The sequence below is a fragment of the Barbus barbus genome (genome assembly GCF_936440315.1).
Source record: "Barbus barbus genome assembly, chromosome: 35".
Lineage (NCBI taxonomy): Eukaryota > Metazoa > Chordata > Actinopteri > Cypriniformes > Cyprinidae > Barbus > Barbus barbus.
Window position 1 is genome coordinate 16,236,544 of NC_136763.1, and position 25,791 is coordinate 16,262,334.

The 25,791-nt window shown below is 36.1% G+C and overlaps 2 protein-coding genes across 3 annotated transcripts; both read left to right on the top strand.

Moving 5' to 3' along the window:
• Positions 1–152: 152 nt before the first annotated feature.
• On the top strand, positions 153–9,664 carry LOC306855418 (TATA element modulatory factor-like). The gene is given in 18 exon segments (XM_079394128.1): positions 153–661; positions 1,950–3,262; positions 3,576–3,679; positions 4,035–4,161; positions 4,251–4,356; positions 4,511–4,653; positions 5,269–5,352; positions 5,356–5,435; positions 5,560–5,716; positions 5,932–6,024; positions 6,859–7,015; positions 7,144–7,336; positions 7,405–7,474; positions 7,558–7,650; positions 7,797–7,919; positions 8,034–8,189; positions 8,324–8,449; positions 9,079–9,664. Coding segments are annotated over 18 exon segments (3,402 nt in total). The 5' UTR covers positions 153–525; the 3' UTR covers positions 9,220–9,664.
• An 854-nt stretch (positions 9,665–10,518) lies between these two features.
• LOC306854687 (EGF domain-specific O-linked N-acetylglucosamine transferase-like) lies at positions 10,519–25,020 on the top strand. Of its 2 annotated transcripts, XM_079392893.1 has the most exons (16): positions 10,522–10,592; positions 12,427–12,668; positions 12,899–12,999; positions 14,367–14,475; positions 14,674–14,768; positions 14,909–15,013; positions 18,415–18,521; positions 18,630–18,733; positions 20,203–20,295; positions 20,381–20,452; positions 20,754–20,840; positions 21,747–21,815; positions 22,022–22,083; positions 22,182–22,301; positions 23,052–23,154; positions 24,323–25,020. In XM_079392893.1, exons 2-16 carry the CDS (start codon positions 12,471–12,473, stop codon positions 24,467–24,469), a joined length of 1,572 nt encoding a protein of 523 aa, XP_079249019.1. In that variant the 5' UTR covers positions 10,522–10,592; positions 12,427–12,470; the 3' UTR covers positions 24,470–25,020. The 2 variants fall into 2 exon arrangements, with proteins under 2 accessions (XP_079249020.1, XP_079249019.1); XM_079392894.1 differs by lacking the exon at positions 20,381–20,452 and having other exon boundaries at positions 10,519–10,592.
• Positions 25,021–25,791: the final 771 nt, after the last annotated feature.

Here is a 25,791-nt window from a genome sequence, read left to right on the forward strand (position 1 = left end):
AGGTTTCAACAGAAAAGTGACACTTTGATCGTTTACTTTTTAAAATAAAAATAAATCACAGATATCAGTAGTATATAATTTCATATGGGTTATAGTGTAATATATAATTAAAAATAAAACAAATTGTACTGTAGACGTTGGTCACGTGGCCCAGACGTCACGTGCAGGATAGGTTGATGCTACGTGGAACTCGAGCTGCCTGCTGGAGGAAACCTAAACAAAACAATGCGAAGAGGTCCAGTTTAGAAACCGAGTAACGCGAAGGCAAATAAAAATGTCGCCCAGTACGTCGTTTATTCATTTATATCATCGAATTTCATTTTAGCTGAGGATTATGTCAACTGCCAGCAAAGCAGTTGTTTTGCGAGCAGTATTAGCCGCTAAGCTAATGTGGATAGCGGCCTAGCATACAAGCACAACCCACTTGCTCCGGCTCTTAGTGTGGAACAAACCTGCTCTTATTCGGATGCTTTTCATAATGTTGTGTTTTATGTAATTTAGACGTTCACTGAGCTGTCACGCAACATGAGTTGGTTCAACGCTTCACACCTGTCTAGTTTTGCTAAACAAGCTCTGACAACTGCTCAGAAATCCATCGACAGAGTTTTAGACATCAAAGAAGAGGACCAGTGGGGTGACACGACCGAACCGACCTTTACTGGTAAGTTTAGTTATAAATTGGTTCACTTCATGTGGAAAGAAGACAAACATGTTATTGACAGTGCAGGGTGACATCATCAGTGACAATTACTGGGCTTCAGCATAACATTAGTGATATAATTATGCACTTTTAGAGTTGTCCCCAAACGTACACATACATATACATATTTTCAGTTGACTACATACATTTTTCGTGATTCATATCCCATACCCCAACTCACACGGAAACAATCTTTATTTTGCAAAACATGGATCAATGTGCAAACTATCAAATAGTATATTTATATTGTAATCATTAGTCGCAAGCTGTAATCATTGCCTAACATGTTAATTGTGTCTGCTTAACTGAATACATAAAGCAAAATATGCAATAGCCTTATATTTAATTGTTACCACCTCCATCCTAACACATCCCTGCATCTCATTCTATTCTATTCCAATCTATCATCTATAGCACAACTGTACATACAATTTATTTTTCAATTTTTGTCTATTTATATTTACATATGTGTATTTTTTATTGTCTGTCTGTTTTTGTCTCTGTGTACTGGAAGCTTATGTCACTAAAACAAATTCCTTGTACGCGCAAGCATACTTGGCAAAAAAGCTTTCTGATTCTAAACCACATAACTTGTAGGCCTTTTGATCTTATATTTATATATTACCATATGGACATTAATTACAGCATATTTCCGTATAGTAACATAGAAAAATAAATTTTTACGTAAAGCTGCTTTGATACAGTAGGCCTATGTGCTGTAAAAAAGTGCTATACAAATAAACTTGAATTGAATTTCCAAGACGAAACCTGATACCACAAATAGCCACTAAAGAATACAAAAGAGTTGATGTAGGCTATTGTTTCCAAAGGCTGGATTTGTTGTCGTCTTGAAGCTTATGTTTATATTTTTAAACTGTGTATGTTTGATTTAGTAGCTTTATGTTTTATTTATTTATTTTGTTATTATTGAACTGAAGTGAATCTACATTGAACTGGGTTGCGTTTCCCAAAAGCATCGTAAGCTTAAGTACATCGTAGACCCATTGAAACCAATGGAGCAACGATCAACTTAAGCTTACGATGCTTTTGGGAAACACAGCCCTGAACCGTTCCTTCTGTAGAGCTGCTTTATAGCTGAAATTGAATTTGTTTCATAAGTGATGCATTCTACAACATTGTTATTTTCCTGTTTATTACTATGAATGTGCTTCGAAAATCTTTATTGTATAAAGTGCAATATAAATAAAAGTGACTTGGCATTTGAGTAACCTTTTTTTTTTTTCTCCAGATCCACCAGGCAAGCCGGTATCAACAGGGTGGGGTATGAACCAGTGGAACTCGCCCTCTGAGGAACATACCAAAACTCTCCCTCCATCATCTGAGGCCATTACTAAGCCTGTCACACGGACTGTGGTTGACGAGTCTGAGGATTTCTTCAGTGCCTTTCTGCCTCATGGAGACATACAAACTGTAAGCAACACTAAAGTGGTGTCTGTGCCACCTGCCAAGTCGAACCGTAGACTGCGGGAAAAAGCAGACAAGGAGAAGGAGCTGGAAGTCAGTGATGCGCAAGATCAGACCAACCTAAGTAAATGCAGCAGCCTGGAAACTGTTGAGATAAAGCTAACTGGGACAGAGCTTTTGGAGCAAAATTCATTCTCTGCAGAGGAGCAGTCACAACCTGAGCTGGTTGTTCCTGTTGCGTCCATTGCATCAGAGCAAGCTGCCGAACAGGAGACCAGCAAGGACCAGACAGAGACAGATGGCTTAGTTTTACCTTCAGATGTCACACTCACAAATGTACCTTTATCAGCTACTGAGGTTGAATCTGCTGGAGTGTTTGAAGCAGCTTTGACCACCGAGACCAAAAATTCTGTGAAAACCTTGCCTGTCCCTCCTAAAGAAATCCTGTTAGAATCAAAAGACGCTAAATCAGAGGACAGACAAAGCGACACCCCGTCTCCCCCTGTTAGTGCCTTCTCTTCTGGTACTTCCACTACCAGCGACATAGAGGTTTTGGACCATGAGAGCGTGCTAAGCGAGAGCTCGGCCAGCTCCAGGCAGGAGACTGCAGAGGCTAAAACTGGACTCCACCTAATGCAGGGCTCTTTCCAACTGCTCTCCGCTTCAACATGCGCTGACTTCCCTCGTCTGGATGAATACCCAAAACTCACTGAAAGCTGCGGCTCATCGTCTGACGCCTTTGAGCGCATCGACTCGTTTAGCGTGCAGTCGTTGGACAGCCGTAGTGTCAGTGAAGTGAATTCTGATGACGAGATCCCAGGCAACCGCACCTTAGCTTCCATCACGGCCGGACATTTGCCCGCTCTTGCTCAGTCAGCCCCACAGACCAATCAGAATGAAGAGAAGGTTATGACTGAGTCAGTAAATGACCAGTCGCTGGATGATAATGAGATGGAGGAAAGTGGCCGCAGTGCAACGCCAGTGAACTGTGAGCAAATGGATGAGCTTCAGGACCAGGGACCTGAAACTGACCTCATACTAACAAGCCAAAAAACTGATGTGAATGAAACTGTAATTTCACAGAGTACTGAGGAGAAGCTAGGAGATTCGCCCTGTCAGATGTTTGAGCTCCAAAAGGTTGGCCTTCTTCATAAATATTTATATAAATGGTAAAAGATAAATAATATAATGTAAGTAAGTAGGACTGGGCGATATATGAAACGCGATGATCATGCGCAACTCGTCAGTAAAGCCGGTTCCGTGATTAGCGGTAAATCTCCATCACCTGCTTTCAGATGGAGCGGCATTTAATACATAATTTTTTTTTTATCAGTATAATTATTTGTCACTGAATAAAAGTATTAACAAAAAAACAATCCTATTGACCCCCATTTTCTATTTATCTTATATGTATGTGTCATGGAATTTATAGTCTGTTCTTTTTTCCCAGATTATTGAGGAGCTCTCTAGTCGATTAGAGAAGAGAGAATCACAGTTGCTTGTGGTCAGTAAAGACAAGGCCAGACTGGAGGAGGAGTGTGACAATCTCAAAGAGTGAGTTAAGGAACCTGTGCTCCAGAAAACCATCTGCTGCTGTGTTTTCTTGAATGACAAATGGCTATAATAACTAACTAGGCAGCAACAATATTTACACATAGGGAAAACTGGACGCTGTGTTCACATACTGTTGGCTGATTAGCTAATAAAAACCATCCACACCTTTTAGCATGTAAATGGAATAAAAAATATGGTATTATTGTACAGATTCTGTGTAGTCTGGCATGTTTATGGTGTGCATTTCTTTCTATTAAAGAAGTTTCACTGCACTAGATGTTCACACAATAGTGCTACAGATTCTTCTTTCTTGTATGCCTGTTGAATTAGAGTCAGCAATACTTGTGTTTCACAGTGAGATGATCAGCTTGAAGGAAGAAAGCTCTACTGTACAGTCTTTAAAAAATGAGTTCACTCAGCGTATAGCTGAAACTGAGAGGAAAGCTCAACTCGCCTGCAAGGAGAGAGACATCGCCAAAAAGGTATAAATGTTTTATTGTTATGAATTTAGATTATTCTTTAAACCCCTGTATTATTTTGTATTGAAATGCACCATTTGTCTTGGTCACAGGAAATTAAGGGCCTTAGAGAAGATTTGGCGAGCAGGTTGAATTCAAATGAAACTTTGGAACTGATAAGAGAGAAGGAGGAACAGATCCGAGAGCTGCTTGAAGAAGGTGAGTCTTTGAGGCTGTTTGATGTGTTCAGCGAGACCTGACAATATTCACATTGATTAGGATGATCGTATTGAGATAAACATTTATTGCTTCATCCTTGCAGCATCTGGGTCATTGTTAAGGTTGTTTTTGTTTACTTGTTTCTTTTGATTAGGTGAGAAACTGTCCAAGCAGCAGTTGCAGCACTCCAACATCATAAAGAAACTACGTGTGAAAGAGAGAGAGAGTGATGCACAGATCACCAAACAGACCAAAAAACTGAAGGAACAGGAAGAAGAGCTGAAACACTTGCAGCAGGTCAGGGACACTGCCTTCAAAGCTGTGTTAAGTGTAGTAAAGTGCATTCAGTGTTGAGTTTTGGAACAGTCATTGGAACAGTTTGGAGAAATTACATCACTTGCTCGTCAGTGGATACTCTGCAGTGAATGGGTGCTGTCAGAATGAGAATTCAAACAGCTGATAAAAACATCACAACAATGCACAAGTAATCCTTCAGTTAATGTTTTGTAACATAAACCCGCTAAAATCCTAGTCCTCTATCCATAATATTGCTTGCTTCAGTGAAAATTGTAACTTGTACTTTGGCCAGAAGCAACGGTTTAAAATTAAAAGATTTTTTTTTTTTTTTACAAACACAAAGCATTTTGCTTCACAAGATGTTAATTGGCTGTAACTGGACTGGAATCATTTGGATTCTGATGGCACCCATTCACTGCAGAGAATCCATTGGTGAGCAAGTGATGTAATGTTAAATTTCTCCAAATCTGTTCCGATGAACAAACAAACTAATCTGTATCTTCTCATCTGTATCTATGTCAATCAAATTTTAAATTTTGGGTGAACTATTCTTTTCATATGAAATGTCAATAAAATGAGAAGATTATTGTTACAATCAAGAAATGTTAATTGTAGGTTTTGGACGGTAAAGAGGAAGTAGAAAAGCAACACAGAGAGAACATCAAGAAGCTGAATGCTGTGGTGGAGTGTCAGGAGAAATAATTAAATAAACTGCAGACCAGCAGCGAGGAGCTTCAGGAAAACAACCGCAGTTTGCAAGCAGCTCTCGACAGCGCCTACAAGTAAATAAACACCACACACTCTGCTTCATGCTAATACACACTCATTCACTGTCCCATTATCACTTCCATTTGGGTGGTGGTCTTTCCCAACTTGTTCATTTTTGATTCATTTTTTATTATCTAGAGAGCTGGCGGAGCTGCACAAGGCCAATGCCACCAAAGATAGTGAAGCCCAGGAACTAGCACTGAGCAGAGAGGTACAGGCGAAAGAAGAACTGAGTCTGGCTTTGGAGAAAGCCCAAGAAGAGTCCCGCTTTCAACAAGAGGCACTAGCTAATCAGGTAAGTCCATGTTATCACATCATATAACTTTATTATTATTACTTTTTTGTGCTTTAACAGTATTTAAATGTTTGTTTACATGTTTTGAGGAACTTTGTGTTCTGTTTTCTTGGGTTACTCATCTACCTGTAGTTGCACGTTTTATTTTAGTGGCTGATTAATCTCCAAATGCTAGCTTTTGTGTCTATATTTTGACTATGGTTTTTTATGTTGAGGTGGCAGATCTGAGGCTGGCTTTACAGAGTGCTGAGCAGCAGCAGGCCAAGAAGGAAGATTACCTGAGGGAGGAGATCAGTGAGTTACAGCAGGTAACTAGAGCACTTTACTTCCTGCTTACAGGAATTATTGCACTATTCATTTCATATCAGCTGTCGTGTAGAAACCTAGACTTTTCAAGGCAAACCACTATGCTGATATCTACCGTGGGGAAAAAAAAATATTTGATCCCCTGCTGATTTTGTACGTTTGCCCACTGACAAAGAAATGATCAGTCTATAATTTTAACGGTCGGTTTGTTTGAACAGTGAGAGACAGAATAACAAAAAAAAAAATCCAGAAAAACGCCTTTCAAAAATGAGTGAAATAAGTATTTGATCCCTATCAATCAGCAAGATTTCTGGCTCCCAGGTGTCTTTTATACAGGTAACGAGCTGAGATTAGTCGCTAATTTAAATTCTCTGTTATCTCTAAAAACCAAAGAGGTATAAAAAAAATTAAATAATTAACTTTATTTTTTTCTGCATGTTAAATATGTACACTACTGTTCAAATATTTTTAAAGAAATTAATATTTTTATTTAGCTAGGACACATTAAACTAATCAAAAGTGACCGGTGTGGAAGGTGTTCATTATTTGTTTTTCAATTTCCTTTTTTTTTTTTTTTTTTTTTGTGTATTAAATCAACATATTAGTATGATTTCTGAAAGATGATGTGACACCGAAGACTGGAGTAATGGCTGCTGTTAAAATAGAAAACAGTTTTTTTTTTATTTTTTTTTTTATTGTAATATTTTATAGTAGAACTGTTTTAATTGTACTTTTGATTGCTGGGCAAAAAATACTTATTTAAAAAATCTTACTGACCCCAAAGTTCAGAATGATCGTGTTAGTGAAAGTTATGCTGTATTTTTACACTTCAACAGAGGTTACAAGAAGGGGAGACCAGAAACCAGGAACTAAGTCAAAGTGTTACATCCGCAACACGGCCCCTCCTTCGACAGATAGAGAACCTCCAGGCAACGCTTGGGGCCCAGACAGCATCGTGGGAAAAACTAGAGAAGAACATCTCTGACCGCTTAGGTGAGACTTGCTTGTTTTGATTGAATATCGATATCGGTTTCTGTCATTTGCTTAAATCTGATGTTTTTAAACAATAAACCATATGTGACATTGTCCAAATGTTTTAACTTGTCATTGTCTCCTCTCAGCTGATGCCCAAGCCCAGCTTGCTGTTTCAGTAGAGAAAGAGCGTTCAGCTACAGAGGAGCTGCTAGCCATCCGAGCACAGATAGCGTCTTTAGAGTCCCAGGCTTCTCTGTTGAGGCAAGAGAAGGGACGTTTGCAGGGGCAGCTGGATGCAGAGAGGATGAGGCGGGAAAAACTGGAGAATGACTTTAGCAGGTAGGAGAGTGTATAAAATTGAAAAAGAAGCTGCTATTGTAGGTACCAGTACTAATTTCTGTCTGTAGGGAGCGTGTAGAGCTGGAGAATCTTAAAGGAGAACATGCTCGAGCATTGGAGGAGGCCAAGAAGGAGAAGGTAATGTTTGTACCTTGACCACTATAAGAAAATATATACACACATATTTATTCTCAACGTCTGTATTATTTGGTCCTCTTCAGTTGCTTCTCACCAACCAACTTGAAATGGAGAAAATGAAGGTAGAGCAGGAGAAGAAGAAATGTTACCTTGCACAAGAGGCTCTCAAAGAAAAGGTTTGCATGAAAAGACCTGTTCTGAATCTGCTTAATTAATGTTTTCCTCAGAAATTACTTAAAATTACTTAACCATTTTAAATGGGGCCCAAGATAAACGTTTTGAGTAAGGTAAGATCAACTAGTCTCTGTTTTTGTTTCATCAGGAGAGGAAGTCTCTAAGTCTGTCTGTGACTGATGCTCCAGCGTCCTCCACTCCTACACTGTCCCGTTCCAGTTCTGTCAGTGGGGCTGAGCATGCTGGCTTACCTTCCTCCCTTTTCTCACAGGTATATTCATCTCACCCCTGTCCACACTTATTTAGATGCAGTGAAAACTTTCTCCTCCTAGATATCTCACATTCTGTCATCACCTCACCTGGCTTCTGTGGATGTTTTTTTCAGCAGGAGGATTCTCTCGACCATTCTTTCAGCACCATGAGCATGTCCATCAGTGGGACTAATCTATATGAGGCGGCTCGACTGGGTGGTGGATCCAGTGTCATTGAGAGCCTGCAGTCTCAGCTCAAACTCAGAGAGGGCGAGATTGCCCAGCTGCAGGTATGCCTTGGTCTTTCACTAGAATTAATTCTGTGTATGATTACATTGTCCATGTTTATAACCAGATTGTGGTTACAAACTGATTGTGGAATTAATGTTCTAATTTGTATTCCATTCTTTTGGTCATCCTCAAGATGGAGATTGCTAGTCTAGAGAGAAGCCGCACTGTCATGGCAGAAGAACTGGTGCGACTGACCAATCAGAACGATGAGATGGAGAGTAAAGTGAAGGAAATCCCTAAACTGAAAGTGCAACTGAAGGTTGTTTGTGTGTGTTTGATAATTAAAAACATAAATGTTTTTTTAATGCTCATCAGGGCTCTATTTATTTGATAAAAATACAGTAAAAACGAATGTTGTTAAATATTATGACAATTTAAAAAAAGTTTTCATATTTTAATGTTTTAATTTATTCCTGTGTTGGCAAAACTGACATTTCAGCAGCCATTACTCCAGTCGTCAGTGTCACATGATCCTTCAGAAAGTTCACAACGAAACAAAGTTAAAAACAGCAACAGAATTTGGTTAAAATAGAATTATGTTTTACGTTAAAAATGTCAACTTTCTGTCTCTTTTAAATCAATTGAATGTGTCCTTGCTAAATGAAAGAATTTTTAAAAAGTCTTACTGACCCTAAACTTTGAATGGTAATGGAAATGTTTAAATTCTATTTTCATGCCGAATAAGTGTCTAGAAATTTAGTTTATTAAAATTGTTCCCCATTACAGTGTACCCTCTGTAAGTATAGACAAAATGAATTGAATTTTCCATCCCGTTAAAACAATTTCACCATTCCTTCATAGAGCCTGCTAGATAATCAGTTTGCTAACGAGCACATTGGACTTTATTCTGGTAGTTAAACACTAATCAGATGTTTGTGTTCATCACAGGATCTAGAACAAAGGCACAACACAATTCTGCAGATGTATGGAGAGAAGGCAGAGGAGGCAGAAGAGCTGCGCCTGGACCTACAGGATGTGAAGAACATGTACAAAACGCAAATAGATGAACTATTAAAAAATCAAAAATAATTGACTCTGCAAATGGACTGACACACACTAACTGTAAACAGAATTTCACATTTCTAGAGTGTTGCTTATAAAAGACCAAGTCATTTAAATCTATTTTATTCTGAGAGAAGAGTTCGTTCAACATATTTCAAGGATCATTTATATAGTTATTTAAGATTCCTCTCACGGTTGTGGGATTTTATTAGATTTTTTTCTCAATTAATAAACATGTTTGGTTTAGGAAATTCTGTTATTATCTATTCGTGTATAGGTGTTTAAGTTTGCTGGTTTCTTAACTCTTGAATTTGCACAATGAAGTGAGACTTTGAGTTCAGACTTTACACGATTGGATTATAATCAGAATGAATGAATGGCTATATTTTCCTCAGATCTTCATCCTCTGGACTGCGCATCTTACTGGTAAGCAGTCGATTTGCTGTTGACTGTCTCTCTTTATTGTAGACAAGTACAATATGCTTTCCAGATTACTGCGGAGTGCCACACATCCTTAGTAGACTCAAAGTCAAGTTTTGCACTCGTTTTTATCTCATCGTGCGCTGATTGAGTTTTAGTGATGAGGATGAGGGGATCCAGGAAAATCTTTAACTGTCATATTCTATGAGATATGATCTCTGTAAATCATAAATTACAGTCAAAACTGTCTGATGTCAGTTTTATGCACACATGTAAATAAAGTAAGAGAGATGTATTGGGCAGTCTGAATTTGTTTTCCTGCTTTATTGTTTTAATGTTTATTAACTACTTAGATATTTTGAATTATATGGTAACTATTATTATTATGATTATTAATCTGTCTTCATTTGTTTTCCAGCTTTATTGTTTTTAATGTATTAATTTTAATTATATAGTAACGAATATATGATTATTAATCTGCATTAGTTTTTCAGCTTTATTAATGTTTTTAATGTATATTTACTAAGATATTGTTTTTAATTATATGGTAATGAATATGTTATTACTACTATTAATTTATTTTACAATTATTATATAGCAACGAATATATTATTTATCTCTGCTTTAATGTTTTCTAGCTTTATTAATGTTTAATAGTTACTAAGATATTCTTTAATTATGTAGTAACAGATATGTTATGATTATTAAGCTGTGCTTTGTTTTCCAGCTTGATTTAACTTTTTAATTTAGCATTTTTAGTTGTAACGATTATTATTATTCTTATTAATAATTTCTGAGCTTTCTCGGACGTCTACAGAACATAAGCGCGGAGAATGTATTTTTTCCCCATCAACAGTGTAAATTTAGGACCTACTCCTCTTGTGCCCTCTTGCGGTTCTTACCTGTAGCACATGCCGGCTGCTGGTTTCCGGTAGTATGGCGACTGCATCTATAAATGCATCCACTGCTTCTCCAAGGAGGTAAGCATATAATTACTTATTAGCATTATGACTTTTTTTTTCACTTTAACAATTTCAGAATTACTAAAAGTCAAAACAAAGTTAATTTACTATTTTGGGCATGTGTGTTTATCGCTAGAAAAGGCTGATATAACTGATAGCCCCTGAGCCTGGCAGCGTGTCAAGTCTTTGTGGTTGCTGCGGTTCCCGACTTAGTTTGCACTATTATTATTTTTGATGTGTGTTATTTTGGCATAGTTGTGTGTCGGTGCATTTGGGTATCGCAGCTCTATAGTTTGAGTGCTTCCTTTAAAGAAAAAAAAACTACGTATGGTAACATTAACTTTTACAATGTAGTACAGAAACTCTGAGGTTTAAAGCCCAGTGCATTTACTCTTCTGCAGGATTTGTAATTGAGCTGCTCCATGAAGCGTATGGGATCGGAGTACAGTGCGTCTTTGTTAATCTAACGGATCTGCTCTGTCTAGACAGATCGCATTAGACACTGAAGTTACTAGTCTGCTAATCATACAGTCCTGCTATTGTCGCTACTGTAAATCATAAGTAATTAACAAGCATTTGCACACCGTAGTTGTTTTTTAATAATTATGTAATAATCTGTAAATACATTGTCTTACTTACAAGGCAACACAAAGAATGTAGTAATTTTCTCTTGCAAAAAATCACCATAGCTTCTACTTAAATATCAGTTATAAAGAGAAAATATTAGTTTTTATTAATATACTAACAGTATATTAATTTATAATTGTAGACAAATCACTTTACTAGTAAATTACACATTACACATGTCCCATGACTTATTTTAAAAGTCAAAAATGTTTGTGCTGTTGTAACTATTTATAACTATATTTGATCAAATATTGCCTAATATAAAATTAATCTGTTTTGAAAAAAGGTTTCATAATAATAATAATAATAATAATAATAATAAAAAAAAGTTTACAACACATCAAATATCGGTGGTGATTTTGGCATTTTGAATTTGATATTGTAAATAAAAAAAAAAATACAAAAGCATTTACTGAGTGATGATTACAGCTAGATTTAATTTTTATGTATGTTATGTATGCATTTATTAATTTAATTAATTTAATATTTATTTAATATAAATTGCTGGAAAGTTACAAAACCACATACAACAAACTAGGTTGGTAATAATGGTTGTAATAAAAATGGGAAATGAAACAATTTTAAAACTTGCTTTTACAAAGTGTGTGTGTGTGTGTGTGTAAATAAGAAATGATCTGTGATCAATTGTGAGCAGTGAATTTATTTAGGCTGATTCTATTCAGCTACACTGTGATAATGCTGATGAAAAACAATAACAGACTTGGGCATTATGGATAAGTAAAATAGTTAATGATCTTACAGACCATTTTTTATATCTCTAATCTATCAGAGGCTAGAATTTCATAATGATTTTATATAGAAATCCTCACTGCTATGGTTTAAAATGACCCCAGATCAGAGAACATATTACATTCATCATTTCCGTCATAAATAATACATGTCTGTAATTCCCACGGTTCTTGTGCATCAGCTATGAGCAGAATGTGTACTTGTTTTTCTATTAATTTCCCTCAATCCTGGCCTTATTGCTTAAACAATTGAAGGAAAAAGGTCACTAATATTTCCTGTGGTAGGAGTTCCACGTGGAGAAAGATCCGTTCATTTGCAGGTTCCCACACTATGGTTACTTCCAGATCTTTGGTGTTTGTCCTCCCCTGTAAACCAATCGCTTTCTTTCTCTAAACACTCTTATGCTCTCTCTCTCTCTCTCTCTCTCTCTCTCTCTCTCTCCCTCGCTCTTTGCCCTTCTCATAAATGATTGTAGGTGCTGAGAGCCAGTGTGGTTCCTTCCATGTGGCTTGAGGGACTATGCTGCTGCTGGTAGCTCTGTGCCTGGTCTGCACTTATAAAACCATCTCCGCCGCAGACAGCGGGCAGGACAGCAGCCGCACGCCACAGCTGGACTACAGCAGCCTGGCGCTGCCTCAGCAGCATATTCCTTTCTTTCTGCACAACAACAAACGACTGGCCAAACTCTGCAAGGAGGACCTGCTTTGCCCTTTTAAAGTAAGCTATTTTCTCTTGTTTCTGATGGAATGTCTGCTGAAGTCAGTTTAAAAATCAGTGGGATATTTTCCAAGGACATTGTTGTGTGTCAACTATAATAGTTTTCAAACGGGGCAATGGAGGCTGTTCGTTTTGGTCTCTGTTGCTTGTGACTTTATCACTAACATTTAGTGTTGTGCATATGCTGTAGATGAGTTCTCTTAGCTCTGTGTGTCTCTGTTGGCTGGCAGGATGCTCTGCTGCTCAAGAAGGCCTGCTGGGGTTATGAAAAGAGCTGCTCCCCTGAGCACAGGTTCAGCTATCCTGTGTGCACCAGTCTTGACTCGGGATGGTATGCTTTTCTTTGCTGACCTACTCAAAGACGTTTGTATGGGCCTCTTTTTGGAGATCGTAGCCAATGATCACGGTTGATTTTTATTGCATGGAAAAATTGGAGCATTAACGTTTTACAAAATATCTCCTTTGTGGACGGCAAACGGTTGGAATCACATGAGGTTACTAAATGATGACAGAAATTATATTTTGGTGTGAATACCAAGAAGTGTTTGCATATATACACTATTCCTCAGATTTTGGTATGATTTCTGAATGTTTTTAAGTCTCTTATGCTTACCAAGCCTGCATTTATTTGATTAAAAAATACAGTAAAAGCAGTTATATTGTGAAATATTTTTATGATTTAAAAGAAGTGTTTTCTTCTCTTAATATATTTAAAAGTGTAATTTATTTCTGTGATGGCAAAGCTGAATTTTCAGTCTTCAGTGTCACACAATCCTTCAGAAATAATTTTAATATGCTGATTTGGTACTCAAGGTTTCTTATTATTATCAATGTTAAAAACAGTTCTGTTAATGTTTTTGTTCAAAACTTTATTGCGAAGTGTTACCCAGTTATGTTTGTATAAGAATTAGAAACACGTGGGGGAAATTTTATTATTATCTGCTTTACTGTATGAAAGAGTACAGTTTAGATTCTCTGAATGCTTCACCGGAATGCTTGAGTTATTCTGATGTGCTTAAAGAACAACAGGAAATGTATGAAATGTGTCTGTAGCTGAGAGTAAGACAACAAGTGTTATTTTAGAGACCATATATGTTCACTTCTTAGAAGATGATTCGCATTAAATACTTAGGGGACATAGATACCTTAAATGGACACATATGTTGGATATGCATTATGATTGGAAGATTTGATTAGAGTATAAATGCTGAGTCTGGGTTTTTCCTCTTTGTCACACTCTGCAGCCAACATAAATGACTGTAGACCATTTTATTGCAAGAAAATAAATCTTCAAACACTTGTCTTGTACCTTAATTGAAATGGAAAATTGCCATGACGAAACATGTTGAATATTTATTTTTTTTTTTCAGAGGAGGTATATCAAAGTTTGAAGCCTCGTGTCAGCTGGAGTTCTCTTAACCGTTGTTGAAGTTCACTTTCTTTACACCTGTGTCTTACACACTTACTTCCTTATTTTGCGCTGCAAACTCTATTTCCCATAGAAAGCAAAGTTGTGTTCCTTTTAATCCAACACTAATACAAGCTAACACAGGTTTGAACATTTGAGCACAGCCTATTCTTCCACTGTCACTCAAGCGCTTCAAGGACTGATAACAAACTTTATCTTAGGACTTTCCTTTCAATACAGAGAGTCTTTTGCTACTCCAAATAGTGCTACTGTTTGTCTTCCTTCTTTAGGGCAAACTCTATTGAGGCAGCCCAGGAACTCTTCTGGAAGCAGGCAGATTTTGGTTATGTGAGGGAGCGTCTCAGTGAGATGAAGACTTTGTGCAAGCCGTTGAATCCTGTGAGTTTCCTTCTACATCATCTACCTCAGTGTTTTACCTCATTTGCTCTAGCTGTTCTTGGCCCACCTCCAGAGCTTTGAGCCAATGAGCACTGAGCTAAAGACAAGGGCTATTTTAAATATCACTGCTTCAACATGTCTAAGCAATGCTAGAAACAAACGTACAAAAATACAAGTAAAAAAACTTTTTTTTTTAAGGGCGATTCCTCTCTGAAGTGCACCAGTCATATGCGGTTCTGCAGGGCCATAAACCTGTACCTGGACTTGAGGCGTCCCCGCAGAGGTCATGAGAGGTCAGTGGACCCCCTCTAGGATTGTTTGAGGCCAAGGAAAATGCAGAACTCTGATATTGTTTTCTGTTTGGCAGAACTGTGAGAATTTCCTGTCTAAATGAGCTGTCTTTCTTTCTTTCTCTCTCTCTTCCTCTGTGCAGGTATAAAGAGGATTTCCTGGAACAGGGTGAGATCGGTGGTCACTGCAGCCTAAATAGTAAAGCACTAGCCGCAGAAGGGACAAACAAGAGTCCTCTTCAGTCTTGGTAAATAACTAATGTCCAAAAAATAAAATAAAAGTTGTTTTGTGTTAATATTTTCATTACCTGTGTTACACAACATTTCAGAACTAAGATTGATAAACTATATATATATATATATATATATATATATATATATATATATATATATATATATATATATGCGCAATTAATTATTGAGGTTAGGGCTGTCACGATTATGAAATCTGGCTGACGATTAATTGCCTAAAAATAGTCACGTTATTGCGATTAATTGTCTGTTTTAGAGCTTTGCCGATTATCAGGATTAATTGTCTGTTTTTTTAGGGCTTTCATTATATAATTGCGATTAATTTAAGGGTTCAGTAAATAATTATGATATCTTTTAATCTTTCTTTTATTATTTTTCAGTGCAAGATAAGAATACATAGAGTATTCCAAATACAGATTTTTTTTTCTACATCACTACAAAATATCAATACTGTGTTTGTGTAACTAATAGTCACTAGTCACTCTGAACACAGTCCACTAAATACTGACTTCCTCACTACAGAGAAAAACTACATTTGAATAAAAATAATAAGCTATGCAATTAAACTAGCTGACTGTATAATTTAGCAGCAAAAACTATGTCTTGACAAAAATCTTTGGTGCACATTATACAATTTAAACAAGTTTATTCTGGTAACTATTTGTATTCTTACAAAATACATTTTACATTTAGGGCTGTCACGATTATGAAATCTGGCTGAACTGTGAGAATAAACAGTATGACTCCCCCTTGTGCCGTATAAAAAGACAACCGCAGTTAGATCAAATAATCGCGATTAGACGGTTATTTATTTATCGCGACAGGCCTAATTGAGGTAAATGAATAATATTTTAATACAAACTTTGAAAAATGGGGTCAGTAAGATTTTTGAAATGCATTAATAATTTTATTCAGCAAGGATGCATTAAATTTCTTGCATATCAAATTATCCTGAAAATATGTACCATGGTTTCCATAGAAATATTAAGCAGCACAAATGTTTTCAACACTGATGATAATAACACATTTTTCTTGATTAGCAAATCAGCATATTAGAATAATTTCTGAAGGATCATGTGACACTGAAGTCTGGAGTAATGGTGCTGACAATTCATCTTTGCATCACAGGAATAAATTACATTTTAAAATATGTTCAAATATAAGTTAAGTTACAAATATAAGTTACAGTTATTTTGAAATTGTAAAGAAAATTAACAATTTTGCTGTATTCTTTTTTTCTTTTCTTTTTTTTACAACTTTTTATTAAATTTTCTTCCTGAAACCGCAGTAACAAACAAAAAACAACTGTGCAAATTCAGAACCCATAATAAAATAATTTTCAAATGGATTCCAGAAAAGATGACACATCAAACGCTGAATGGCGTTTCCACACTAGATCCATGCACACGAGAAGTTGAGAGTTCCATCGAAACAGTGTCCAACAAACACAGTCCAGGTTCGTCCGTCCATTGTGTGAGGAGGACTCCAACGGCTGACCAGCAATTATTTGCTGCTGTGAGAGCAGCTAACAGTAAAGATCTTTGTTGGATGGACAAGGTGAATGTCTCACAAGACATTCATGAAAAAATGGCGCGGAGTCAAACATATCTCAGTACCCAACAAATATAACAGGTCCTGTGAGAGCTGAGTCCAAAAAGATGAGAAACAATGCGAAAACGTGCCTAAATATCCTTGTGAACAGAGATTACACCTAGGAGAAGATGACAGATTCATATTCAGAAAAAAAAATTAAAATACTTTGAGAGTGTGATTCCTTTGGTCCAGATCTATCTAGGATATGCGACATTACAGAATTTGTATCTGCACCCAATACAATTTCAAAATCCGAAAATTTCAAGAGATAGGTTGACAAAACCGAGAAAAAGTAGGGTCAGGAGTACAAGGGGAATAAACTGAAAGAAATACAATATTCCTATTCTCCACTATTGTTTTTGTGTTATTCTAGCCGTCTGTATCACAACCTCTATCTAAAATAGTAATATTTAAAGTCCTCCGGACCAATATTAGGACACCCTTGGTTTTAGTATCCGAAGATGAGTGAGATACCACTTCATAAAACTTATTATTACACCTGTGTATATCCTCCTCTTTCAAATGGGATTCTTGAACTAACACTATATCAATCTTTCTTCTTCGCAAAAGATCCAGAAAATCTTTGTGAGGGCCATTTAGGCCATTAATATTACAACTCAGAATATTAAGGTCAGTCATAGGTATTGACTGCAACAGAATTACTGCATAATAAGACAAAATACAAGTTTGAAAATAAAACCAGTTGAGTCTTCCATTAAACCACCCCCCCACCCTTCCCATCACTATTAAAAAAACAAACACATTCCTATGAACTACTGTATGGCAGATCAAACCAAGAACAAAACTTGATATGCCTGCACCCCTTAATATGGTCCGTGGCGTCAACAAAACCCTGCACATTACTGTAGCACCAACATTGGCCCCATAGTCACATATCGACTAGGTAGTATCTCTATTAAAAAATAAATACATAAATTAAATAAAAGAAGGAATAAAACATAAATAAAATAACATCATAATCAGTAAGCGATACTGTATGCACAATGAAAGCTTCTAGTAACTATGAATTAAGAAGTGAACATTAAAGTGAACAGTGAAAGACACAGTCACCTAACCATTTAGAGCATCTCTTCTCCGCTTAGACAGCAAATGTCCAGCTGGAGTTCACTGAGAGTTGGTGGAAGAATGGGATCTGAGAAAATCTCTTGCTTTCTTCTGGGGAATATAGCATTTTAGGTTCACCTTGATTGAGAATGACCTTCAGCGTTGCAGGATAAAGAAAAAAATCTGGATGCCAGCATCTCTCATCTCCTTCCTAATTGGTGCAAATGCACTTCTTTTTGCGGTGACCGGAGTGAAATCTGGAAAGAAAGACAGCGTTGCTCCGTCTGAAATTTTCACCGGGGCATGAAGTCTGGCGGTCCGCAGAATGAGCTCCCTGTCCGTGTACCGTAGCAGTTTAAAGATGAAAACCCGTGGTTTAGCGTGATATGAGGAGAGCCTTGCGTACATGCGATGCGATCGCTCCACTTCAATCTCTTTGTCCTCCAGAAATGGGAGTCACGTCGGTAGCGATCTTTTCAAAAAGCCCATAGTAACCTTCAGGCAATCTGACCAGATGCAGATTGCTGCGCCTATTGTGATCCTGTAAGTCCACAACCTGTTGCTCGAGCATTTGTTGTTCACCAAAAAATATATTTTGAAGAATGTTCATGCTACTCTTTTTCATGTAATAGATCATGATCATTGGCTTCCACTTCCAAAAAGTGCCATAAAAGTGGCCCATACAACTTGAGAGTAAACAGACTTTTAAGTACAGTATGTGTTGTTTTTCCTCTCTCAGGTTTGCTGAACTGCAGACATACTCAGAGCTTGACTTCCAACCCCTGGGTGATGGCCATTGTGATGTTATAGTCAACAGACCAACCGTCTTCATGAAGCTGGATGCTGGTGATATTTTTGTGGAATTTTTTTTATTTAGAGTTTAGAGTTTTTTTTTATTAGTCTTCACAAAAGCTAAGGTTTAAAAAAAGAGCATGTTTTGCTCATCTTTTACAGGAGTGAACATGTACCATCATTTCTGTGACTTTGTCAACCTCTACATCTCTCAGCACCTCAACAATTCCTTCAGCCGTGACATAAACATTATCATGTGGGACACAGTAAGTATTAATTTCTCTTAAATGCACAAACTTTGTTTGCTTCCAATATGTCCTCCGGTAAATCACCCAGAGAGCATTTCTTACAAACCGATGTTTCTTACTTGTCAGGATTAGAAAACACTGTAACAGAAGGTTTGCTGTTTAAACCGACTGCCACAGTTTCAGGAGGTGTGCAGATCCTAAAAGAGAAAGATAAAAAGGAAACAGTGGGCTGAAAATAAACCTTATCCTGCCTATTGTTCAGATGCTGTTATTTCAAGGGTGAGGAAGAGAAGGAAGAATGGAGGGGTGTGGAGAAAGGAGGAGACCTTTTTTTGTGTGAAACAATGTAAATAAGATTGTCCAGTAAAATCTGCTTTATAATATTATATTGCATGTGTCCAGACTTTGAATGGTCTTGTTGGATTCTAGTTTTAATAGAAGATGAAGAGAGATTATGAAACGATTAGACTTTGTCTAGTGGCCGATATTTTGAATATGCAGAAATGAGATTTGGTTTCATAAATCTATCATACAGTACTGTTCAGAAGTTTGGGGTCAGTAAGTTTTTGTTTTTCAAAAAAATCTTGTGTAATATAACTTGTTTGTTTGCTGGTTTTTATTGTATTTGTGTTACTTGTATTTTTTTAAATTGTTTTTGCCATGAAAATAGCCTAAGATGCTGACATGGCGTTAAATAAAAATATACTACTACTACTACTACGATTTTGTTTTTCAGGAAATAAAAAAAATATTTCCTTCCATTCCTTCCATAAGGAAACATTCAATTGTTTAAAAGTTAAATGTCATTCTTTTAAACTTTCTATTTAGAAAATAATTTTGAAAGAAATTTTGAATTAATTTAACATTTGAAATATATAAAAAATATATTCCAAAAACAGGAATAATTAAGCCGAAATATGTTGAAAACGCACTCATCCACAGGCCAACCAAGATGTAGATGAGTTTGTTTGTTCATCATACCAGATTTGGAGAAATGTAGCATTACATCACTTGCTCACCAGTGGATCCTTTGCAGTGAACGGGTGCCGTCAGAATTAGAGTCCAAACTGCTGATAAAAACATCAACAAGTAATCCACACGACTCTGGTCCATCATGTCTTGTGAAGTGAAAAATAGTGAGTTATTAATAAACAGATCCATCATTAAGAATTTTTTAACTTCAAACCGTTACTCATCTGACTAAGGAGTGAAATATGCACAGACCAAGCAGCGTTTACAAGAGAAGACAGTCCAAAATGATTTTAAACAAATATGTTGGTAGATTTTGATGTGAGAGGACAACATGGAATAGACTTTTTTACTGGAGGAAATGTTTTTATTTATGGACTCCTTAATGATACATTAATTTCTTTTCACTTCACAAGATGTTAATTGTTGGACTTGTTGATCACCTGTGGATTATTGTGATCATTTGCATATTTATCAGCTGTTTGAACTCTCATTTATTTTGTTGTTTTATCTATCAGAGTTCGTATGGATATGGAGACCTGTTCAGTGAAACGTGGCGGGCTTTTACCGATTATGACATCATTCACCTCAAAAACTTTGACTCCAAAAGGGTAAAAGGCATTTGCTCCATATCACTTCACATTTTTCTCAGCATCTGAGTGTTTTTGTGTTTATTTAAAAGTGCGTTGTTCACAGGTGTGTTTCAGAGATGCATTTTTCTCCCTCCTTCCAAGAATGCGATATGGCCTTTTCTACAACACTCCTCTTGTATGTATCCTACATGCCTCTGTTGCTCTCATTTGTTTCTTTTTTCCCCCATTTAGCATTTGTTCATCTCATCATGTTCATCTGCTGTCATCTGTCTTATGTTAATGCGTCTCTATGTGACATCGGTGGATGCTGTGTGTGTGTGATATAGAACATTTGCCTTGTGTGAGACTGAACTCATCTGGTGCTGTCGCTCAAATCATCCTCATATTAATGATTGTGTGCCTCTGCCCTCTGTGTGCAAATGACATCTAGAGAGAATTTAACTGACAGATGAGTATGTGTGTGTGTAATTTGATAGATCTCTGACTGCCACAGCGAGGGGCTTTTCAAGGCGTTTTCCCAGCATGTACTTTATCGACTTGGTGTCTCACAAGATGGACCGAAGGTAAACATACTTGAGTCCACACACACACAAATACAGATCATGATTTGATCCTTGTATTCTCATAGTAGCATTGAGAAACAGTCATACTCTCTGAATGAAATACTAAAATATATAAACACAATTTATACTCTATATGAACTGTTTTAATGCATTAATTTAGATATTGTGATGCTCATAAACTCATCCATCTCATCCTCCTGATATAAACGCTTTGATTTGACAGTTATATTTTTATTTCTATAACTTTAAATAAAGAATTATTAAATTAAAATCATTATCATTATTATTTATATATTAATGAAATTTATATTAAAATAATTTAGTCAATTTAAATAGTATTCAATTATAATTTCATGTTATATTATTTATTTTTATTTAAATATTCAATTGTTTTGAACTCTTTTAAATAAATAATTTATAATTGTACTTTATATTAGATTCATTGTATTTCTTACACATTCAAATAATTATTACATGATATATTGTTATTTTTATTCAATTTTAAATATACATTTAAATTATTATGATACAATTTTTAAGGCATAAGTTCAAAAGTCTTTGCCACCAACTTTTAAGTAGGCGGATTTTCAGTAATGTTTAGATGAATGTCATATATATTATAGTGTAGTTATATATTGAACTTTAAGTTATTGATATGATTACACTATCTGCCACTAGATGGCAGTGTTGGTCAACTTATTATTTTATGGTCTGTGTGCTTGTCAATAAGGCCTGGTTCTTTCTTTCCCCATATTTCCCTCCTAAATAAAGGTTTAAATTATATATACCTATATGTGAAACGGCATTATATATGTTATAAAATATATATAGCCTATATATTCATATTAAGAAACAAATGTGTTTTGAAATATGAATGAAATCTGTGATGTCCTTCTGCTCTGTCAGGAGGGCCAAGTCCGTGTCACACTGTTGGCAAGAAGCACTGAGTACCGTAGGATAATAAACCAGCAGGAGGTGAGTGCTCTCTCTCTCTTTGCTCATCATTGATTTATCACTCTGCTTTCGTAACTGCCCATTTAAACTCTTTATTTGCTGGAGACCCCTGCTTGGTAAAAAGCCTTGATTTACTTGGCCTCTGTCCACATGAGTTTGAGGTCTCGTTAATCACCCTCTGAATCCCTGCTGTGTGTGTGTGTGTGTGTGTGTGTGTGTGTGTGCAGCTTATCAATGCCCTGAAGACTGTGCCTTTATTCGAGGTCAAGCTGGTGGATTACAAATACAAGTGCGTGATTCAGTCTATTTTGGTTTTAAATGTATCAATTTCTTTGGAGAAGGTGGAGTTTGGTGCATGCGTGATTGAAAGCTGATGTGTCTTCATAGGGAGATGCCGTTTCTGGAGCAGATCCGCGTCACACACAACTCTGATATCTTCATTGGGATGCATGGAGCCGGACTGACCCACCTCCTCTTTCTTCCTGACTGGGCGATCATATTTGAATTGTACGTGGCTTTTGTATCTGCTGTCTTCATGATATGTGTGGACAGCCATACTGTCCACCGTTAGACTGAGGAATGTAAATGCTTAAAACACTCTGAGTTCAAACAGTTCTCTGTTACAATTTACAGTGTTTAAATAATGTTTATTCCATTTCCGAAGGCACACTTTAAACATGTTTGTATTAACGCAACCAAACGGGTTATTTTGAGGTTAGAAACTTTTAATAAACGCTTATTCCCAATGACTCTTCAAAGAACAGCAGAAACCGCAAAGTGGGCGATCGGTGCAGGTTTTCCCAATGACTGATTCTTACAATTTTATCATTAGGACCCCCCTTGACAACCATCAATTGTGAACATTCAGTTGCATCCTTGCACTGGAAAAAAAGTGTCTTTCTGTTTCTCTACTGATAAATGAATACATCACGATTCGCTTCAGAGCTCTGTTTTTCCTTGACACCTATCTGCACGTGTTAAGACATATTCCCCAGTGTTCATCTGTGCGCCTGACACTCATGTCATGTTATACATCCACCCAATACTCATGTAGATGCAGTCAAGATTCTGTGCTGTATGATGTATTTTTTAATGTGTGTTACGGAGGAGGGAAGCATCTGACTGTGTCTGTATGTGTGTGACAGTGAAATACAGCCTAATTAAACAGTTATCCATCAAACGGAGTCTGGGGAGGCTTTGTGGGGCACCGCCTGCTAAGTTTGGGACATAAAACATCCCTCTTTCTGTATTCCACAGGTACAACTGTCAAGATGAGAGCTGCTACCGTGATCTGGCCCGACTGAGGGGAGTCCATTACATGACTTGGCAGAAAAGGGACAAAGTGTTCCCCCAGGATAAGGTGAGGAGAGCACACACTCCGCTGCCTGGATTCACTCCAGTTTACTAGATTTAATCCCAGTATTCCTATATACAGTAACATTCAGTTTAAGTCACGGTAATACCCTTAAAACCAGTGGCATAACTTCCTATTTGCAAGTTATATTAACTATTGAAAAAATTCTATATAATTTCTGTTAATTATGATATTACACACTACCAGTCAAAAGTTTTTGAACAGTCAGATTTTTAAAATGTTTTTAAAGAAGTCTCTTCTGCTCACCAAGTCTGCATTTATTTGATCCAAAATACAGCAAAAACAGTAAAAAATTTGAAATATTTTTACTCTTTAAAATAACTGTTTTCTATTTGAAATTTTAAAATGTAATTTTTAGCGTCATTACTCCAGTCACATGATCCTTCAGAAATCATTCTAATATTCCAATTTGCTGCTTAAAAAAAATCTTGTTATTATTATGTTGAAAACAGCAGAGTAATTTTGCTGTTTGTAATTTTGAATTTTTTTCAGGTTTCTTTGATGAATAGAAAGTTCAGAAGAACAGCATTTATCTGAAAGAAATCTTTTGTAACATTATAAATGTCTTTATCATAACTTTTGATCAATTTAAAGTGTCCTTGTTAAATAAAAGTATTAATTTCTATAATTTCTTTCCCATAAATAAATAAACAATTAATTAATTATATTGACTCCTAGATTTTGAATGGCATAGTATATAATGTTACAAAAGCTTTTTATTTCAGATAAATGATGATCTTTAGATCATTCTATTCATCAAATAATCCTGAAAAATGTACTCAACTGTTTTAAATATTGATAATAATAATAGAAAAATGTTTCTTGAACAGCAAATCAGCTTATTAGAATGATTTCTGAAGGATCATGTGACACTGAAGACCGGAGTAATGATGCTGAAAATGTAGCTTTGATCACAGGAATGAATTACATTTTAAAATATTTTCAAATAGAAAGCAGTAATTTTAAATAGTAAAAATATTTCACATATTACTGCTTTTGCTGTATTTTGGATCAAATATATGCAGTCTTGATGAGCAGAAGAGAATTCTTTAAAAAACATTAAACATCTTACTGTTCAAAAACTTTTGACTGGTAGTGTATGCTGTATATAAAATACTTATATATTTTTTACTGATATTTTGTCCTGTCTTAGGGTCATCATCCTACTCTTGGGGAACATCCTAAGTTTACAAACTACACTTTTGATGTAGAGGAGTTCATGCGGTTAGTCCTTCTAGCAGCTGAACATGTGACCCGGCACCCGGCATGGCGCGCAAAACAGGCCCGAGATGAACTGTAGCCTGTAAGACAAAGTGCTCTCTTGCCAGGCGATAGATGAACACACTCCTACCAAATATCTGCACTCTGTAAATGTAGCCGTGATAATGAAAAGCGCATGGCTAATATATGAAAACACATTTTACGTTTCAGAAGCAAAACAAAACCATCTGCGCTGTTACTGATCCTTTAGCTGTTATGTTCTGCACGTGGAGATGCTGAGTACCGTATTGGTTTGACATATTGTTGATGTATTTTGTGTGGTCTAATATACCTCTCCTCAAGTATATGTGGGCTTTTTTTAGAGACTACACTTTTAAACGTGCTTTTGAGTGCAGCTTTTTTTTTTCTCATAAAGGCAAAGGTTTGAATTTCAATATAGGGAGTAAATTCCAGGTCAGTAGATCATTACAAGGTTGTAAGACATCTTTAAACAGCACTTTTTAGTTTGAAAATCAAGTGATTGGGTACTAGACTAACGTTGAGGTCACCCACGTAGTTTGGTAGCATTTTTTATAAACGTCAAACCACATTTAAAGCATTTTTACTTTGTGTTTTAGTGAATTAAGGCAAATGAGATTAAGCAGCTTCATATTTATTACAGTGTCAGTTACTTTTTCATTAGTATTCAGTTAAAATAGTCATCTTGTAAATGTTAAACTATGTTAAGGGATTCATGACTCCAGTCCTGTTGCACTCGTTGAGATATTGGTTCAGTATTGCTCAATTTTATAAAGTGTTTATTTTATATACAGTGGTGTGAAAAAGTGTTGGCCTCCTTCCTGATTTTTTTTTTTTTTTTTTTTTTTGCAGTTTTGTCACTTTAATGTTTCAGATCATCAAACAAATTTAAATATTAATCAAAGATAACACAAGTAAACACATGTCGTTTTTGAATGAAGGTTTTTCACTTTGTCACACAAGGCCATGTGGGATTGGATTTTGTTTTCCCTTCATAAAAAAACCGCTTCATTTAAAAACTGCATATTGTTTACTTGTGTTATCTTTGATTAATATTTAAATTTGATGATCTGAAGCATTAAAGTGTGACAAACATGCAAAAAAATACAAAATCAGGAAGGGGGCCAACACTTTTTCACACCACTGTATATATATACATATATTTATATATATCAGTGTTAAGATCCTCAGACCCTTTAAAAAGTGGCTAAACAGTAACAAAATTTGCTGAACTTTTAGTGCTGGTTTGAGTTGAAGACAAAGTATTTAATAAAATCCTATAATTATATTTTAAAAGTGTTTTTTTTTTTTTTTTTTTGCTGTTTTTGAAAATATCTGTTTTGTTTGAATGGTTTTGTAAACTGAAATGAAGCTATTTAAAAC

Coding starts and splice junctions, on each gene's coding strand:
- LOC306854687 (XM_079392893.1), top strand. CDS start 12,471: ATGCTGCTGCTGGTAGCTCTGTGCCTGGTCTGCACTTATAAAACCATC. Junction 13,000..14,366: donor ACCAGTCTTGACTCGGGATG/GTATGCTTTTCT, acceptor TTCCTTCTTTAG/GGCAAACTCTATTGAGGCAG. Junction 15,014..18,414: donor AAGAGTCCTCTTCAGTCTTG/GTAAATAACTAA, acceptor TTCCTCTCTCAG/GTTTGCTGAACTGCAGACAT.